The sequence below is a fragment of the Sinohyriopsis cumingii genome, chromosome 7, assembly GCF_028554795.1.
Source record: "Sinohyriopsis cumingii isolate HCF-2022 chromosome 7, ASM2855479v2, whole genome shotgun sequence".
In the NCBI taxonomy this organism is placed as follows: Eukaryota; Metazoa; Mollusca; class Bivalvia; order Unionida; family Unionidae; genus Sinohyriopsis; species Sinohyriopsis cumingii.
In genome coordinates, this window is record NC_142967.1 from 48,849,966 (window position 1) to 48,863,938 (window position 13,973).

Here is a 13,973-nt window from a genome sequence, read left to right on the forward strand (position 1 = left end):
ATTTTTTTCAATACTCTTTGGAAAATAATACGTAAAAGTTTTTGATTGAAATAAAGTTTTCCTGCAAAGGAATACAAGAATAGTTAAATTCTTTGCTTCAGTTTCTTCGTGAATACCAAGTTTAAAAAAATCAACATATTTTGGTTGACATTCCAACAGTTTTGATGCCAGTCATGTCATTTTAAACTGTGTTTACTCTGTTAGTATTCCCAAAACATGTACTGCCTGAATATTTATGAACAGTAGGTCTCTGTTTCTTTATATTGCTTCATAAAATTGCGCATTTGACATTCATTTTCTTATTTCACTTGATTTCTAATGTTTTTTTCCAGAATGTTTCTGCAATGGACAAGCAGAAACATGTGACAGACTGACTGGAAAATGTTTTTGTAGAACAAGAGGAGTGATTGGAGACAGATGTGAAAAGTTAGTGGGGTTTTTTAAAATTCTTGCCATTTGGTCCATTACTTCCAATCTTCAGCTATTATCCAAATATTAGAAGTTTGAATAGGATAATAATAATAATAATAATGAGGAATTTGTATCACACCTAATCTTTAGAAGCTCTAAGCGCTTTACGACATTAGACAACATCTATAAGATAAAAACCATATAATGATATGATTACAAAAACAAACACCATGAAATTAGAAAACATAAAAAAAACATGCTGAGAATATTTAAGGTAGGAAACATTATTAGGTCTTTAAGTTTGTTCTTGCAGTCGAAATAAGTGAGTTTTGAGAGCACTCTTGAATGGGATCACTGTGTCTTTGTGTCTAAGTTCAGTGGGCAATTCATTCCACGTTGCTGGGCCCTGGTATGCAAAAGAATGCTGTCCATATGACTTTGTTTTCATAGTGGGAATAATGAGTATACAATTGTCAGAAGAGGAGCGTGAGTATCTTGCTGGTGTCTACACATGGGTGAGGTCGGATAGGTATGTTGGACTAGAGTCAGACATTGAAACATAGTACAGAGAACAAATTTTGTGTTTGATTCTGGATCGAATGGATAGCCAGTGTAGGGTACAGAGCGGCGGGGAGGTGTGCTCTGAACGTGGTACTCTTAAGTATGATCCAAGAGCTGTGTTTTGAACTTTTTGAAGTTTCTGGAGTAGATATTGAGATGAACCAGACAGAATTGAGTTACAATAGTCCAATCTTGAAAGTACTAATGAACACACAAGTGTTTTAGTGGCATCAGCTGAAAGATATTTGCGAATTGAGCTGATGCGTCTCAGCTCAAGATATGCAGCCTTGCATATGTTCATGACATGTTGGTGCAATGTGAGAGTACTGTCCAGAGTAACACCTAGGTTTCATACTGATTGTGTGAATTTAATGTTGGTGTTGATATTTATTGTTTGAGGTAAAGGATGTGATTGAGAAATTCTTTGTGTTGTGATCAGAATAGCCTCAGTTTTATCATCATTCATCTGCAGCTTGTTACATGTCATCCATGATTTCACATCAGAAATGCACCTTTCTACACCCTGGATGGTAGCATCAACTTCATTTGGGTGGCTAGACTTGTATATTTGGGTGTCATCGGCATACAATTGGTGAGACACTGGATGATGATCTATGACACTTGAGAGCGACTCAGTGTATAGAACGAAGAGAACAGGTCCAAGAACAGACCCCTGTGGAACACCACAACATAGATCAACTGGGCTGGAGTGTATTCCATTTGCACATACAATTTGTATCCTGTTGACCAAGTAGGACTTGAACCACAGTAAGGCTGTATCATGAATTCCAAATACATGCTGGAGACAGTGAAGTAATATATCATGGTCTATTGTGTCAGATGCTGCAGACAAATCAAGGAGGGTGAGGACTGTAATATTTCCGCTATCCAACGCAGAGAGAATGTCATTAACTACTTTTAGAAGAGTAGTTTCAGTACTGTGGCAAGAGCAATATGCAGATTGTACATTGCTAAAAAGACTATTTGAATTCGGATGAGATACAAGCTGGGATAGAACAACCTTTTCTAAGTTTTTTTATATGAATGGGAGATTAGAAACTGGGTGGTAGTTTTTTAAATCGTTATGGTCTAGTGTTGGTTTCTTCAGCAGAGGCTTTACAATGGCAGTTTTGAAAAATGATGGGAATTCCCAGGATGAGAGAGAGGTATTAATAACATCAGTTAGTGAAGGCAATACTGGATCTTAGCATTCAAGCAGCAGTGATGTTGGAATTGGATCCAGTTCACATGACTTTGGTGCACTCTTCATCAGGATTGTATGTACGAAATCCATAGAGAAGGTTCAAATGCTGCTAATGGTTGCCACTCAAATTCTGTATCCCAACTGTATGGTGACGATGAGTCAGTTGAAATTGTGGTGTCAAGCTTATCTCTAATGGTTTGTACTTTGTCACGGAAGAAATTTGCAAAACTGTCTGGAAGGTCGACTGGAGAGAAGGTAGTTGGAAGTGGTGTAGATCTGTTCCTTGACATTAGCTTGTTAGTAATCTCGAAGAGCTCTTTGCAGCTGGAACTTTCCACGATCTTAGTTGTGTAGTGGGCTGATTTTGCTGCATGGACTATATTTGTGACATTCTTCTTAGCGGCTTCATAGATTTGCTTATGAATAGTGAGTCTGGTGGAAAGCCAAAGCCTCTTAGCTTTACGGCTGTCTCTTTTAGCAGTGCAAAGCTGGTCCCTAAGACTGCTATACCATGGAGAACACTTTTGAATTGATACTCTGCACTTGGTAGCTGGGGCATGTTTGTCGAGCAATGAACGCAGGCAGTTATCGAGTTCTTCTGCTGTAGGAGGTAAGCAAGTTGTTGGGTTTGCTTGGATGTCATGCATTAGTTTGGTTCTATTTATCATATGGAGGTTTCTCTTAGTAGCAGATAAAGGTGGAGGGTTAGGACTGATACGTCAAGATGGCATATAATGCCGAGGTGATCTGATGCAAGGTCATGGGATACCAAGGAGGACTGTAGAATGTTATCATCAGGTCTAAGAAGAATCCAGTCTAAAATGTGGCCATGTTTATGGGTGGGTTGGTTAACTGACTGTTTGAGGTTGAAAACGTTAATGGATTCTATGAGTTTTGATGTGTTTGGGTTTCCGGGACAGTCAGAGTGAAAGTTGAAATCTCCAAGAATAATCAGGTTGCCACCTATCAAATTTCCATACTCCAGGAGATTCAGAAACTGCTCCAAAAAGAGAGATTCAGCCAGCTTTTTTTTTCTACTAGGAGGAGGGCGGTATAGGCAGAAAAAATGGACTGACCTTTGCTCCATTGTGAGTGTGGTTTGGACAAGTTCAAACGATGTGTGGTCGAAATTGAATGTTGTGGTGTGGTTAAGACGTTTGATCATGGAGTTCTTTGTGATGACAGCAATTCCACCTCCGCGAGAGTTACTGGGGAATGACTTGATGGAGTAACCAGTGGATGTTAGATCCACACACTTGGGCTCATTGCCTGATGTTTTTAGCCATGTTTCTGTCAGGAAAAAGACATCAATATTCTGGTTGTTGATAAATTTACTATTTCTGTGCGCTTTTCCGGAGGTCCTACTGACTGGGCATTGAATAATGCAATACGCAGAGGTATCTCTTAGATAGTTGACACAAAGGTTGACGAATTAATAGGGATTTGAATTAGGTTATCTAATTTAATGGTCAATTTTTTTTTTTTTAATTGTTGAGCTGAAATAAAGGAGATAACTGGAATTTTTCCTGTTCTACGACGGCCAGCTTTGAAACAACGTTTCTTTTTTCGCTTCTGTTTACATTTAGGTAATGATGAATGTAGTCCCATTTCGTTTAGTCTAGAGCACAATGTAGTGTGGAGAGCCAAGGAGAGATCATTTAAAGCAATTAATGAGGGTCCATCATAGCATAAATGGCTCAACTGGCGAGTATCACGTGATGGCAGTTTGTTCAAAAACAGTGGAGCAAGACAGTAATTGTTCTAATTTCCAAAACAAGGAGATGAAGAAACACATACGAATTGAACAGCCAATGCATAATGAACACAATAACGTAGATGAAGACAGGCAACAAGCACAAAGCAACAAGCACAAATATCATGAAAACGGCACAAAAAAACGGAACAGCTGCTTCAAGCCAGTTAAGCGATAGCGGCCATCTTGTTTATATAGGATGCATTTTATTTTTCTATTTAGATGTTTTTATAACATTTTCAAGTTCATAGTTATCAATGTGAGCCTGGAAATGATGACACTGATATAAAAGTCACTAATATTTATTTTTCAGTTTAATCGATAGTGGATAAAATATCTCTTGATAGGGACAATTGCATATTTAATGCAGATTGTAATACAGTGAAACCTAACTATTCATGACATTCCTTTGTCCTTTAGAAGCTGTAGGTTCTACCTCCTTCAAATTTCTATCAGTTTATTGATGGGCTTGTATGTGATTGTTATATTACCTAGAAATAAGAAATCACTCAGTTTTTGAAAAATAAAAGTTTGGAAATATTCATCTAAATTTCATATTAAATAAAAAGACTAAGTTACAATCATCTGTCTTTTAATGGTTTAGCAACTAAAGTTTTTAAATTTTGTATTTTTAATATGGATCAGTGTCTTCTGTCCATCTTAGACTGATGACCTCCTTTGTCAAAGATAATTATTTACAGATTTTAAAAAGGGTTTCAAAAATAACTATTTTGAAACTCTTCCTCCATATAAAGATTTTCTTTAATGTAGATTGCATTTTAAACTAAAATGTTTGCATTCTCTGTTATCAGGTGTGACTCACCCAACAGTTATAATGGGGATCCACTCTCAGGAACATGTTATTGTAAGTAAATATATTATTTTTATTGTTATTTATATGGTATTTAGGTGCTTAATTACACTTTTTCATCAAATACATTTCACAAACACATATACTTTAAGTAATTAAACTCGGCTACCTCTTGAATCCAGCCCACATGGAAAGACAAAAGTTTCTATTACTTTATTAGGATTTTACTGTGGTATAACTAACATCATCAGTTTTGTCAATTAATGTCCAACCTATCCATCTAGAAATATGGTATATATTGTCTGTGAATGTATTCACCACGTTATTAGTTTTTTTCTTCAATTTATATTATTCTGCATTTTTCAGTTTGTGGATTATTTTTTTCTGAGCATGTTCTCCAGTGGTGATCATTGATGGTTGTTTTATTTAGGCATGCTGTATGTTTTTTGCTTGATTAGTAATTAGTGATATTTTTAGGTGAACACCAACGTGTTGTTATTTTCACAACAAAATGTTCTGAGTGCAAGAGGTTAAAGTCAGCAAGGATACAAATAATACATGCCTTGCCTGCATTAAGTGTTCATCTACTCTGATTGGTCATATGGAGGGTTGGTCCACAGTTCTGCACAAGAACTTAAAGAGTAAAGAGTGATGAGTGAAGTTGAAATTTGTGGAAAGTGTCTATGATGATTGCTCATTCAGTTGATGATGTGTACAGTGCCCACTTCAGAGTTGTCAATGATGCACCTTTCCCAGATACTGCTTGATTTGCAAATTTATGCAGGAAAATTGTGAAGTTGCTGGTCAGTTGGGAATTTTTGTTCTTACATTAAATGCACATCTCTGGTAGTAAACTGGAGGGGACTGAAAAGTGTTCTCCCATTTTTGGACCAGCCCAGTGGACCTAAGTCCACAGCATATCAGAGCACGGCATTCAGGTCGGCAAGTCCAGGTGCATGGTGTATAATACTGACCTCAGTCAGTAAGTTCAGTCTTGCATGCAGTTATGGTCCATTGCATTGGTGAGCCATTCTACATACCTGCTAGCTATCCTGTTGTAAGTGCATAGTCTTAAGGTGATACAACAGTCCAAACATTTTACCACTCAGTCTGCCCAGTTATATACTAAATTAACTGCCCAGTTAGCCACCGAGTTTATCCTCCAGCTGTTTGTCCAGCACACTTTCCACCTACCCTTCCAGCTGTCCATACCAGTAAGACGAGCTGTGCCGCTTGCATGGTTACCAGATCCACTGACATGCCCATCCATTGTTCATGTCATTTCCAATGGCAGGATGGCATACCACACACATGAAAGATGGCCATGCCTTGTTGCTGCCAGGTTTGAGCTTTGTGATCATGGAAGGAATACCTGATGAGGGCAACCTCTGACAGTGAGTGCAGAGATAAATTTGATTGATAGGCTTACTCTGACTCTACCATGGAGTATAGAGTACAGCTTCAGAGTGGTCTTTGAAGAGATTTACAGGATCTTACCACCCTCTGAGTGTCCATGCTACATTTTGTGACCAAGTCAGTAAAGTTAAGGTTTTAGTAGATGAGGATGAACATCTTTCTTCCATCTAATGCTGGAGTTGGCAAATAACAACGTAGTTTACATTTATCTTTTGCACAAGATCTGAAGATCTGGAACCTGAGAAATTCAAAGGCTTTCTTTTCAGAAAGCCAGTTACCAGTATTATTCATGTCCCACTTTTACTATGTCCACTCAGACATATAAAGTTCCAATTGGCTGGACATATTCTCAGCATTTTTAATGTTTTATGTCCATGTAAATTCCGTCAGGATGGGGTTAGACCCTTTGCACCAAGTGGATCATTTATCCATTGGTCATTAGCTGATTTGTTCACTTTGGTGGCATCCAATAATAGACCATTCTGGGGTGAGGTGGAACCACAAACTTCCATCCTTTGTCTCTCCAGCTCTGGACCCAGAAACTTGGGCCATGAATGTGCTATTAGTCAGTTCAGAGGGGTTTTAGTGTTATGATTACCCCTCTGCAGTTCAGAGAGGTTTTAGGGTTATGCCTACCCCTCTGCAGTTCAGGTAGTGAGGATAATACAGAAGATGACGGGCCAGGACTTGAAAATTATTCTGTTAACATTTATCAGGTAGGGCAGTTTCTAGGAGAACAGTCTGCGTGATATAGCAATAGGCATTTCCCAAGAAGAATCTGGTGAGGCCCAACCTACTAAAACAGTCATGAACACAAATATTTTATCTCAGCCAGGGCAGGTATCTCCTTCGTGCTTGGCTTTTGTTAAGGGAGCCTTGTGAAGAAAGGAATTTAAGCTTTCAGTTGTGGAGAGAATCTTATGAGCTTGAAGGCTGCCCTCTAAATAAGAGCAAGTGGTTGGTTTTAAAGGGTTGATTTGTCCATTGTCTCTCTGGCATCCTGCAATCAGTTCACACAAGTTTGTTGTCACTACTCCTCCTAAACTTCATAGAGGATGTTCAGTCAAGTTGGTTCTAAATTAAAACACTGCCACTGAAACATCCAATATGTCCACATCAGTGGCCATCTTAAAACTCTTGTTATCACTACTATTGATCTAATGGTCATATCAACATGGAATTTTCACTACAAGACTTCTTATGATACACCGCTCCCTCGATAACTCGCGCACAACGTGGTCCAAAAACATCGACCGCACTATAAGCGAGGGCGCAAGTTACCGAGGGACCTATAAAAAAACCTAATAAAGAGATGGATATGGACAGAGAGAGGCGAGGGGGGGGGTTTGCATTGTTAAATACTCGTTTTATAATCGTGCTGAAAATAACTGAATAAATATTTCTTTATAAAGGTGTTGTTCGTTTTTCTTTATAAATTACCTTTAATTTCTGGATAAAGTATTTTAAAAAGATCGTAAAAACAAACATTATTCCACGAGGTATCAGTACTCTTAACATGTGTATCGCTAAACACATTGTGTATTACGTCACTGCTTTTTGTGTTGATTTGGATACATTCTAGTTTTATTGTTTGTTCAAAATGAATCGAGATTTATTTTATCAAAAAAGATAACATTCATATCAAAAAACAACAACGTCGAAACTTGTGTTGCTCTAAAAAAAAATCTACTCTCACTAGATAGATAGATAGATAGATAGATAGAGTAAAATGTAAAAAAATAAATTCACAAAGATAAACCATTACCAACCATGAATTTAATGGGTCTAAACGTCAGACATGTAAAAAAAAAAAAAAAAAAAAAAAAAATATTTAAATACAAATACACGAGAATACGACAATATTTGCTGGGCAATTGTCTAATAGCAGTAGAGCTTTCTCCTCTAAGCCCCTGGATCACAGGTGGTTTCTTACGGCAGGGACAAACATCTTAGAAAACCACTCCGTAAATATTGTTGCAGTCATCCATGCATTTCCACTATTTCTATATACAAATGGAAGGGTGTCCATATTCATGTGATGAAAACAACGGGGAGACTTGTATTTGCCAACACATAATGGTTTCATTTTATGTGTGCCAGTTTTGTTAACACAAAACAAAAGTGTTAATCTCTCTTTGTTCAGCTTGAAACCCTCCTTTTTGTGTGTATCATCTCTGGTAGCCAGAGTTTTGTCTGGCATCATCCGATAGCATAGATCAGCCTCATCACAATTATAAACTTGGTCGTCTGTATATCCATCACAGGTCAGTATCTCTCGGAGTTGGTTGGGATAACTAGATGTGGCCGCCTGATTTGCTGAGCGTATCTCTCCCGACAACGAATTTTGTTTTATTCCATGTCGGCGCTGGAATCTCCAAAGCCATCCATGGCTTGCCATGAAATCTGAATCAGTATCCATAGTTTTGGCCATTTTCTCTGCCTGGGCCTTGAGAATTGTTCCCGAAATCGGAACACCTTGTTCACGTTGCTGTGTGAACCAGGTGTACACAGCATCATCTAATTCTGTGTCGTTTGCGGTGCGTGCCCGTTTCCGTTTAAATCCATCATCAGAATCAACTTCATGCAAATAATCCCGAAATTTCTGCTCATCCTTGAGCCAACCTCTGAGTGTCAACTCGGCAAGTCTAAGTTCACTACAAACTTCTGATCTTGATTCACCATTACGAACCCTCTCTATGACAGTAAGCTTTTCATTCACCGAGTACATACTATTTGAAACCATGTTCGATTGGTCCAATGAAATTGATTGATGTTGAGACACGATATTGACCACAAGAGTTTATGCATGTAGGATTTGCATTCCTTTGAACTTTTGTATTTTTGTACGTCTTCTACCTGATTTGATACAAAAGACCGACTTAACGTGATAAAACAAAGCAGGTCTATTTTAATTGATTTTTACAATGCAACAAACACTTCCCCAAGTCGTCGATCAAAACGCAGCCGGCACTTAATTAGGTTCTCACAGATGTGCTTGCAGGCATCGATGTGACGGTCAATTGACTCTTTTCATGTTTGAATAGAAGAGAACATGCAACGATTATACTGCTTACACTGCAACACAATGAAAAGATTAAAACACTGATTTCCCCTGACAAGACATATTTAATTAGTGTTCATTTCATTCAGTGTTGCCACCTGTTAGCATTTACTATAATTCATTGATCGCTGTTTCGCCGTATACATATACAGTATTATTATTTACAGTGAACTGGAAAATATTTTTTCCGATAAAATCTAACAAGATATGTGATTCCTTATTAAAACCTGAAAATTTCACGATGTTGATTCTAACTTTTCGGGCACTAACCGCCATTTTCGACGATAAAACAGGCAATATATCAAGGTTTCATTCACCAGTTCTGATCATGATTTTCTTCATTTTTTAAAAATATTTTCTTTAAAAAGAAATGGGATCCACGCCGGACACCGCGTTATAAGCGGGTTCGTGAGTTATCAGGGCGCAAGTTATCGAGGGAGCGGTGTATTTGGATTGTCGTAATTGAAAAAAGATAGATCCAAATGCCACCACGGCATTTTTTACTTGGAGGTTTTTACCAGCAAGATTTCTTACAATGTCTAGTTGGTCACAAATGAAAATGATGCTGATCTGACTTTTAATATGACAAGCACAATGGCCAGATTGAAAATCACTTCTCCTCAAAAGATGGCTGATCATGTTGATATTGTGCTTTTACGAAGGGCTTGTTATGTTGTGTAGTTAGTATTAAGTACATTAGTGCCAGTCTTGTATTAAATATAGCCACCTTGAAAATCTTTATATTGTTGCATCTCCAGAATGGAAAGTCATATCTTACGATGCCTTCTTGGCCCAAAATGAAAATAGTAAATTGAAATACAGGATATCCACCACTGCAGCTAATTTGAAATCTTCCTATCACTGAAGAATATGAAAGATGCTTTCAACACTCTCCACTTAAAAGGAAGAAATCATATACAGTAGTCCCCCTCTTATAAGGCCACCCCTATTGTAGCAGGGAAGTGGCCTTATAATGAGGGTGGCCTTTCTAGAAGGGGGTGACAAATGTGAATAGTAAATACATATGAAGAAAGTCACAAGGACATTTAATTCTAAAACATTTAATATTTTCTTTAAAAAATCACATGCATGTTGTGAAATAAATGTAAAACAAACTGTTTCATCATTTTCAAAAGAATGTTATGAATAACCATTGATATAGTTTTAAAACTGTCTTTATAATTATGTTACAAATCACATCATCTGTCACTTTGTTGGTAACAGTCTGAAAACCAAACCAGTCTCGTCACAATTAAAAATATCCTTGCTGTCATATCCCATGCATATATCGTTTAGTCTTTTGTTCCAATCTTCATTTTTAACATCAGCTGATTCTCCACTAACAACAGAACACTTAAAATTGTGTCGCACTTGAAGTCTGTGCAACCATCCGTTACTTGCAGTAAACTTGTCATATCCCAATTCAACAGACAAAATTGTTGCTTTTTCTTGTCATTCAAATCAGGATACAAACATCTGGCTCAAACAATCTTCCTTTCTCTGGCCATTTCACCTTCCCACTTCTGCAGAATTGTTTCCTTATCTTTCACATTATTGTTATCTGAGTCTTTCTGACATTAGTTTTCTGCAAGGCTCCTCGACCCCCCCCCCACCTCTCGGTCAGTTGAATTAATTTCACTTTCTCTTCTAAACTGAGAATTTTTCTTTTCCTTGATGACATGTTGATCTTTTTGCAGTAAGTTATTCATGTTGCCAACTACAGTACCGATAAAACAATTTTTTATGCATCTAAACAAATTGCCGTGTGTTTATAAAGGAAGTGATCTTGTCACATGATCACTTAGTCGCAGTCTGGTACCCTATTGTTTTAATACATTTTTTTACACTAAGTGAGAGAAGACAAAATGGCTTTGATATGTACGATTAACATCACGCAGATTTGACCTCGCGGCTGTTAGGATTTGTAATTTTGACAATTTTTGTCAGTAGTAATAGTCACTAATTATCAAAGTCAACAAGCTCAACATCTTACTAAGGGAAGCCATAAAGGCTATCAAATCATTTTCCTGCTGACTTGGGTATTGTACATCGATACTGCCACTTCTCAGCTGTTACTACTGTTCAATAATTGTAATCTTAACAATTATCAGTGACTAAACCGGACATGTTATGATAACAATAGAGTAAGGCTAATTGGATTACATGTACTTACCCTTTTGTATGGATTAAAGTTTGAGTCTTTCTTGGCTTTATGGAATAAATTTGGCTACTCGTGAAGTGTAAATGATATAATATTAACCTTAGTGGTACATGTACTTTAGTCAACACTTCTTTCAATAACGAAAGCCTGACATCGGGAAACATAAATCAGATTACTTAACACACGTTATGAATAAAATACTGGTTCTGGATACATATTAAAATAAAATGCGGCCGCTTGTGAGGGGTAAATTTTATATTATTGCACTAATATGCTGGCCACTGATTGCATTAGCGGGGTGGCCTTTCGCGAGGGGTACTTTTGAACACAAACTCGTCGGTGCCAACGGATTCTGGCCACAAGAAGCAGGTTGCCACTGGTCGGGGGGCTGTTCAAGAGGGGGACTACTGTATTGAATTCCTGGAAATTCATTGCAGCCATCAGAACGTCAGTCCCTTCAAGGAAAGTATATGCATATTGCATCAAAGGCTCCCATTTCAAGATCTCCATTACTTTCCAAACATAGGATAGAGGAGATGTTGGTCACATTAAGGATGTATCAGACTTGCTGACTAGTTTTGACTTGAGTAGGTCAAAACCTTTTGCCTTGTTTCCTAAATGGTATCTTTGGCAGGGTTTTACTCTGATCAGTTCAAGCCTTTAAGCAGAATCAAGCTTCAGCTGCTATCTGATCCTGTTTTCTGATAGCCAGGGCAAAAGCATGCAGTGTGATCAAGTTGCATGCCCTTGCAATTGATCTGTTTCTTCAGTTCAGAACAGATGGTTCCATGGTCCTATTGATGCAGCCTGGTTTAGTAGTTGAAATTATGTTGCTGTCTGCAGGCAACCAGAATTTTTATTTGCCCACTCTTCTCAGTTGATGTGTCAGGATAGGTGGTAATGCAAGGCTCTGTCCAGGTTCTTGAACACTACATGAGACACAATAGAAGCCATTGGTTGGTATTAGCATGATTAAATTCTTCCACACCTAGCAGTGATAATGGGAGGTAATGGAGAAGACTTTCTTCCTTTTGTATATATTGTATCGAGAGACAGGAAAAGCTAACTTACTGCATTTCTGGAAGGTCTTGGTTTGAGAGAGAGCTGAGTTTATTTTCCAATATTAATGTGACCAGCTCAGTTTTCTTGAGAAACTTAATTTACTTAAGAATTTTCATTGTCTTTACAAATTTATGCAAGCAAGTCCTTACCAAGCAAGTCCTTAGCAGAAGTACAATGTTTTGAAGCAGACTGAAATTACTTACATGTGTTGTGATCTTGTTTGAGAAAAATATACCAAGAACAGATGTATGGATAGAAAAAAAGGATATTTTGTTTTGAATGTGTGCATGCGTATATGCATGCCATTTGCTATATAGGTAATGCTTTTCAATGGTGTTTTCAGCATTAGCCCAAATCCACCTCAGATGTGACTGAGATGGAGATATCTTACCTGTCGGATAACTCGAAGACAGATTACCAGTTCACATTGAGATATCTTACCTTTCAGATGACCTGAAGACATATTACCAAATCACCTAGAGATATCTTATTTTTCAAATGACCTGAAGACAGATTACCAATTCACATTGAGATCTCTTACCTTTCAGATGATTTGAAGACAGGTTACCAGTTCATATTGAGATATTTTACCTTCCAAATGACTTGAAAATAGATTACCAGTTCACATTGAAATGTATACCTTTCAGATGTCATGAAGACATTACCAATTCACAATGAGATATCTTTCAAATGACCTGAAAACAGATTACCAGTTCACATTAAGATATCTTACCTTTCAGATGACCTGAAAACAGATTACCAGTTCACATTCAACCTGTCCAAGAAGGATGATGACAAATACTACACTCAGATCAACTTCATGAATATTCCAAGTGCTGTACGTTGATAATAAAACTTAAGTCTGCATGTTTGTATGTACAGTTCCTCTCATTGTACTTAGCGATTCAAAGATACAATGTATGTATGCATGTGTGTGCATGATTGGGATTTTTAATGTAGCTTGAAAAACAAATTTCTATGATGTCAGCAGTGTGGCAGTTTATAGTGATGTCAAGCATTGGAGCATCATGCCACAGACATGTAGCATCATGTCCTACCCAGTCACATTATCCTGACACCAGGCTGACCAGTCCTAAAGCTAACCTCTTAATGCTGAGCACCTAGCGAGGCAGATGTTAGTACCAATTTTAATAAGTCTTCAGTCTGACTCAGCCAGGGTTCGTACCTGGACCTCCCACATCCGAGGTGGATGCTCTAACCACTAGGCCACTTAACAAATATATAATGAAATGGGTTAAAGAAAACATGATGAATAGTATTAAATTTTTCATTCCTTTTTAAAACATTTGACATAGTGCAAACTTATATTTAATTTATTATCATAAATTTCACAGGCACTTTTGTTAACCCACCTGACACAGTACATGCATTTATACAGTTTTGGATCATTCGCACTATACCTTTATTGTGCATAATGCAGTTGACAGTTATGCAACTCTGCTTCTGTGTTATAATAAGGGAGAGCTGTATGTATGTATGTACGTATGTATGTATGTATGTACGTACATACGT

At 37.5% G+C, this 13,973-nt stretch overlaps 1 protein-coding gene across 3 annotated transcripts in view; it reads left to right on the forward strand.

The window, feature by feature from the left end:
• The window catches only part of LOC149795175 (attractin-like protein 1), a 167,556-nt gene that overhangs the window by 116,299 nt on the left and 37,284 nt on the right, over window positions 1-13,973 (forward strand). For all 3 annotated transcript variants that reach the window (XM_089964893.1, XM_089964895.1, XM_089964894.1), the window contains 3 exons: window positions 333-426; window positions 4,742-4,794; window positions 13,181-13,278. In XM_089964893.1, the coding sequence (XP_089821019.1) occupies window positions 333-426; window positions 4,742-4,794; window positions 13,181-13,278 (245 nt within the window). The remainder of the gene's footprint in view (window positions 1-332; window positions 427-4,741; window positions 4,795-13,180; window positions 13,279-13,973) is intronic.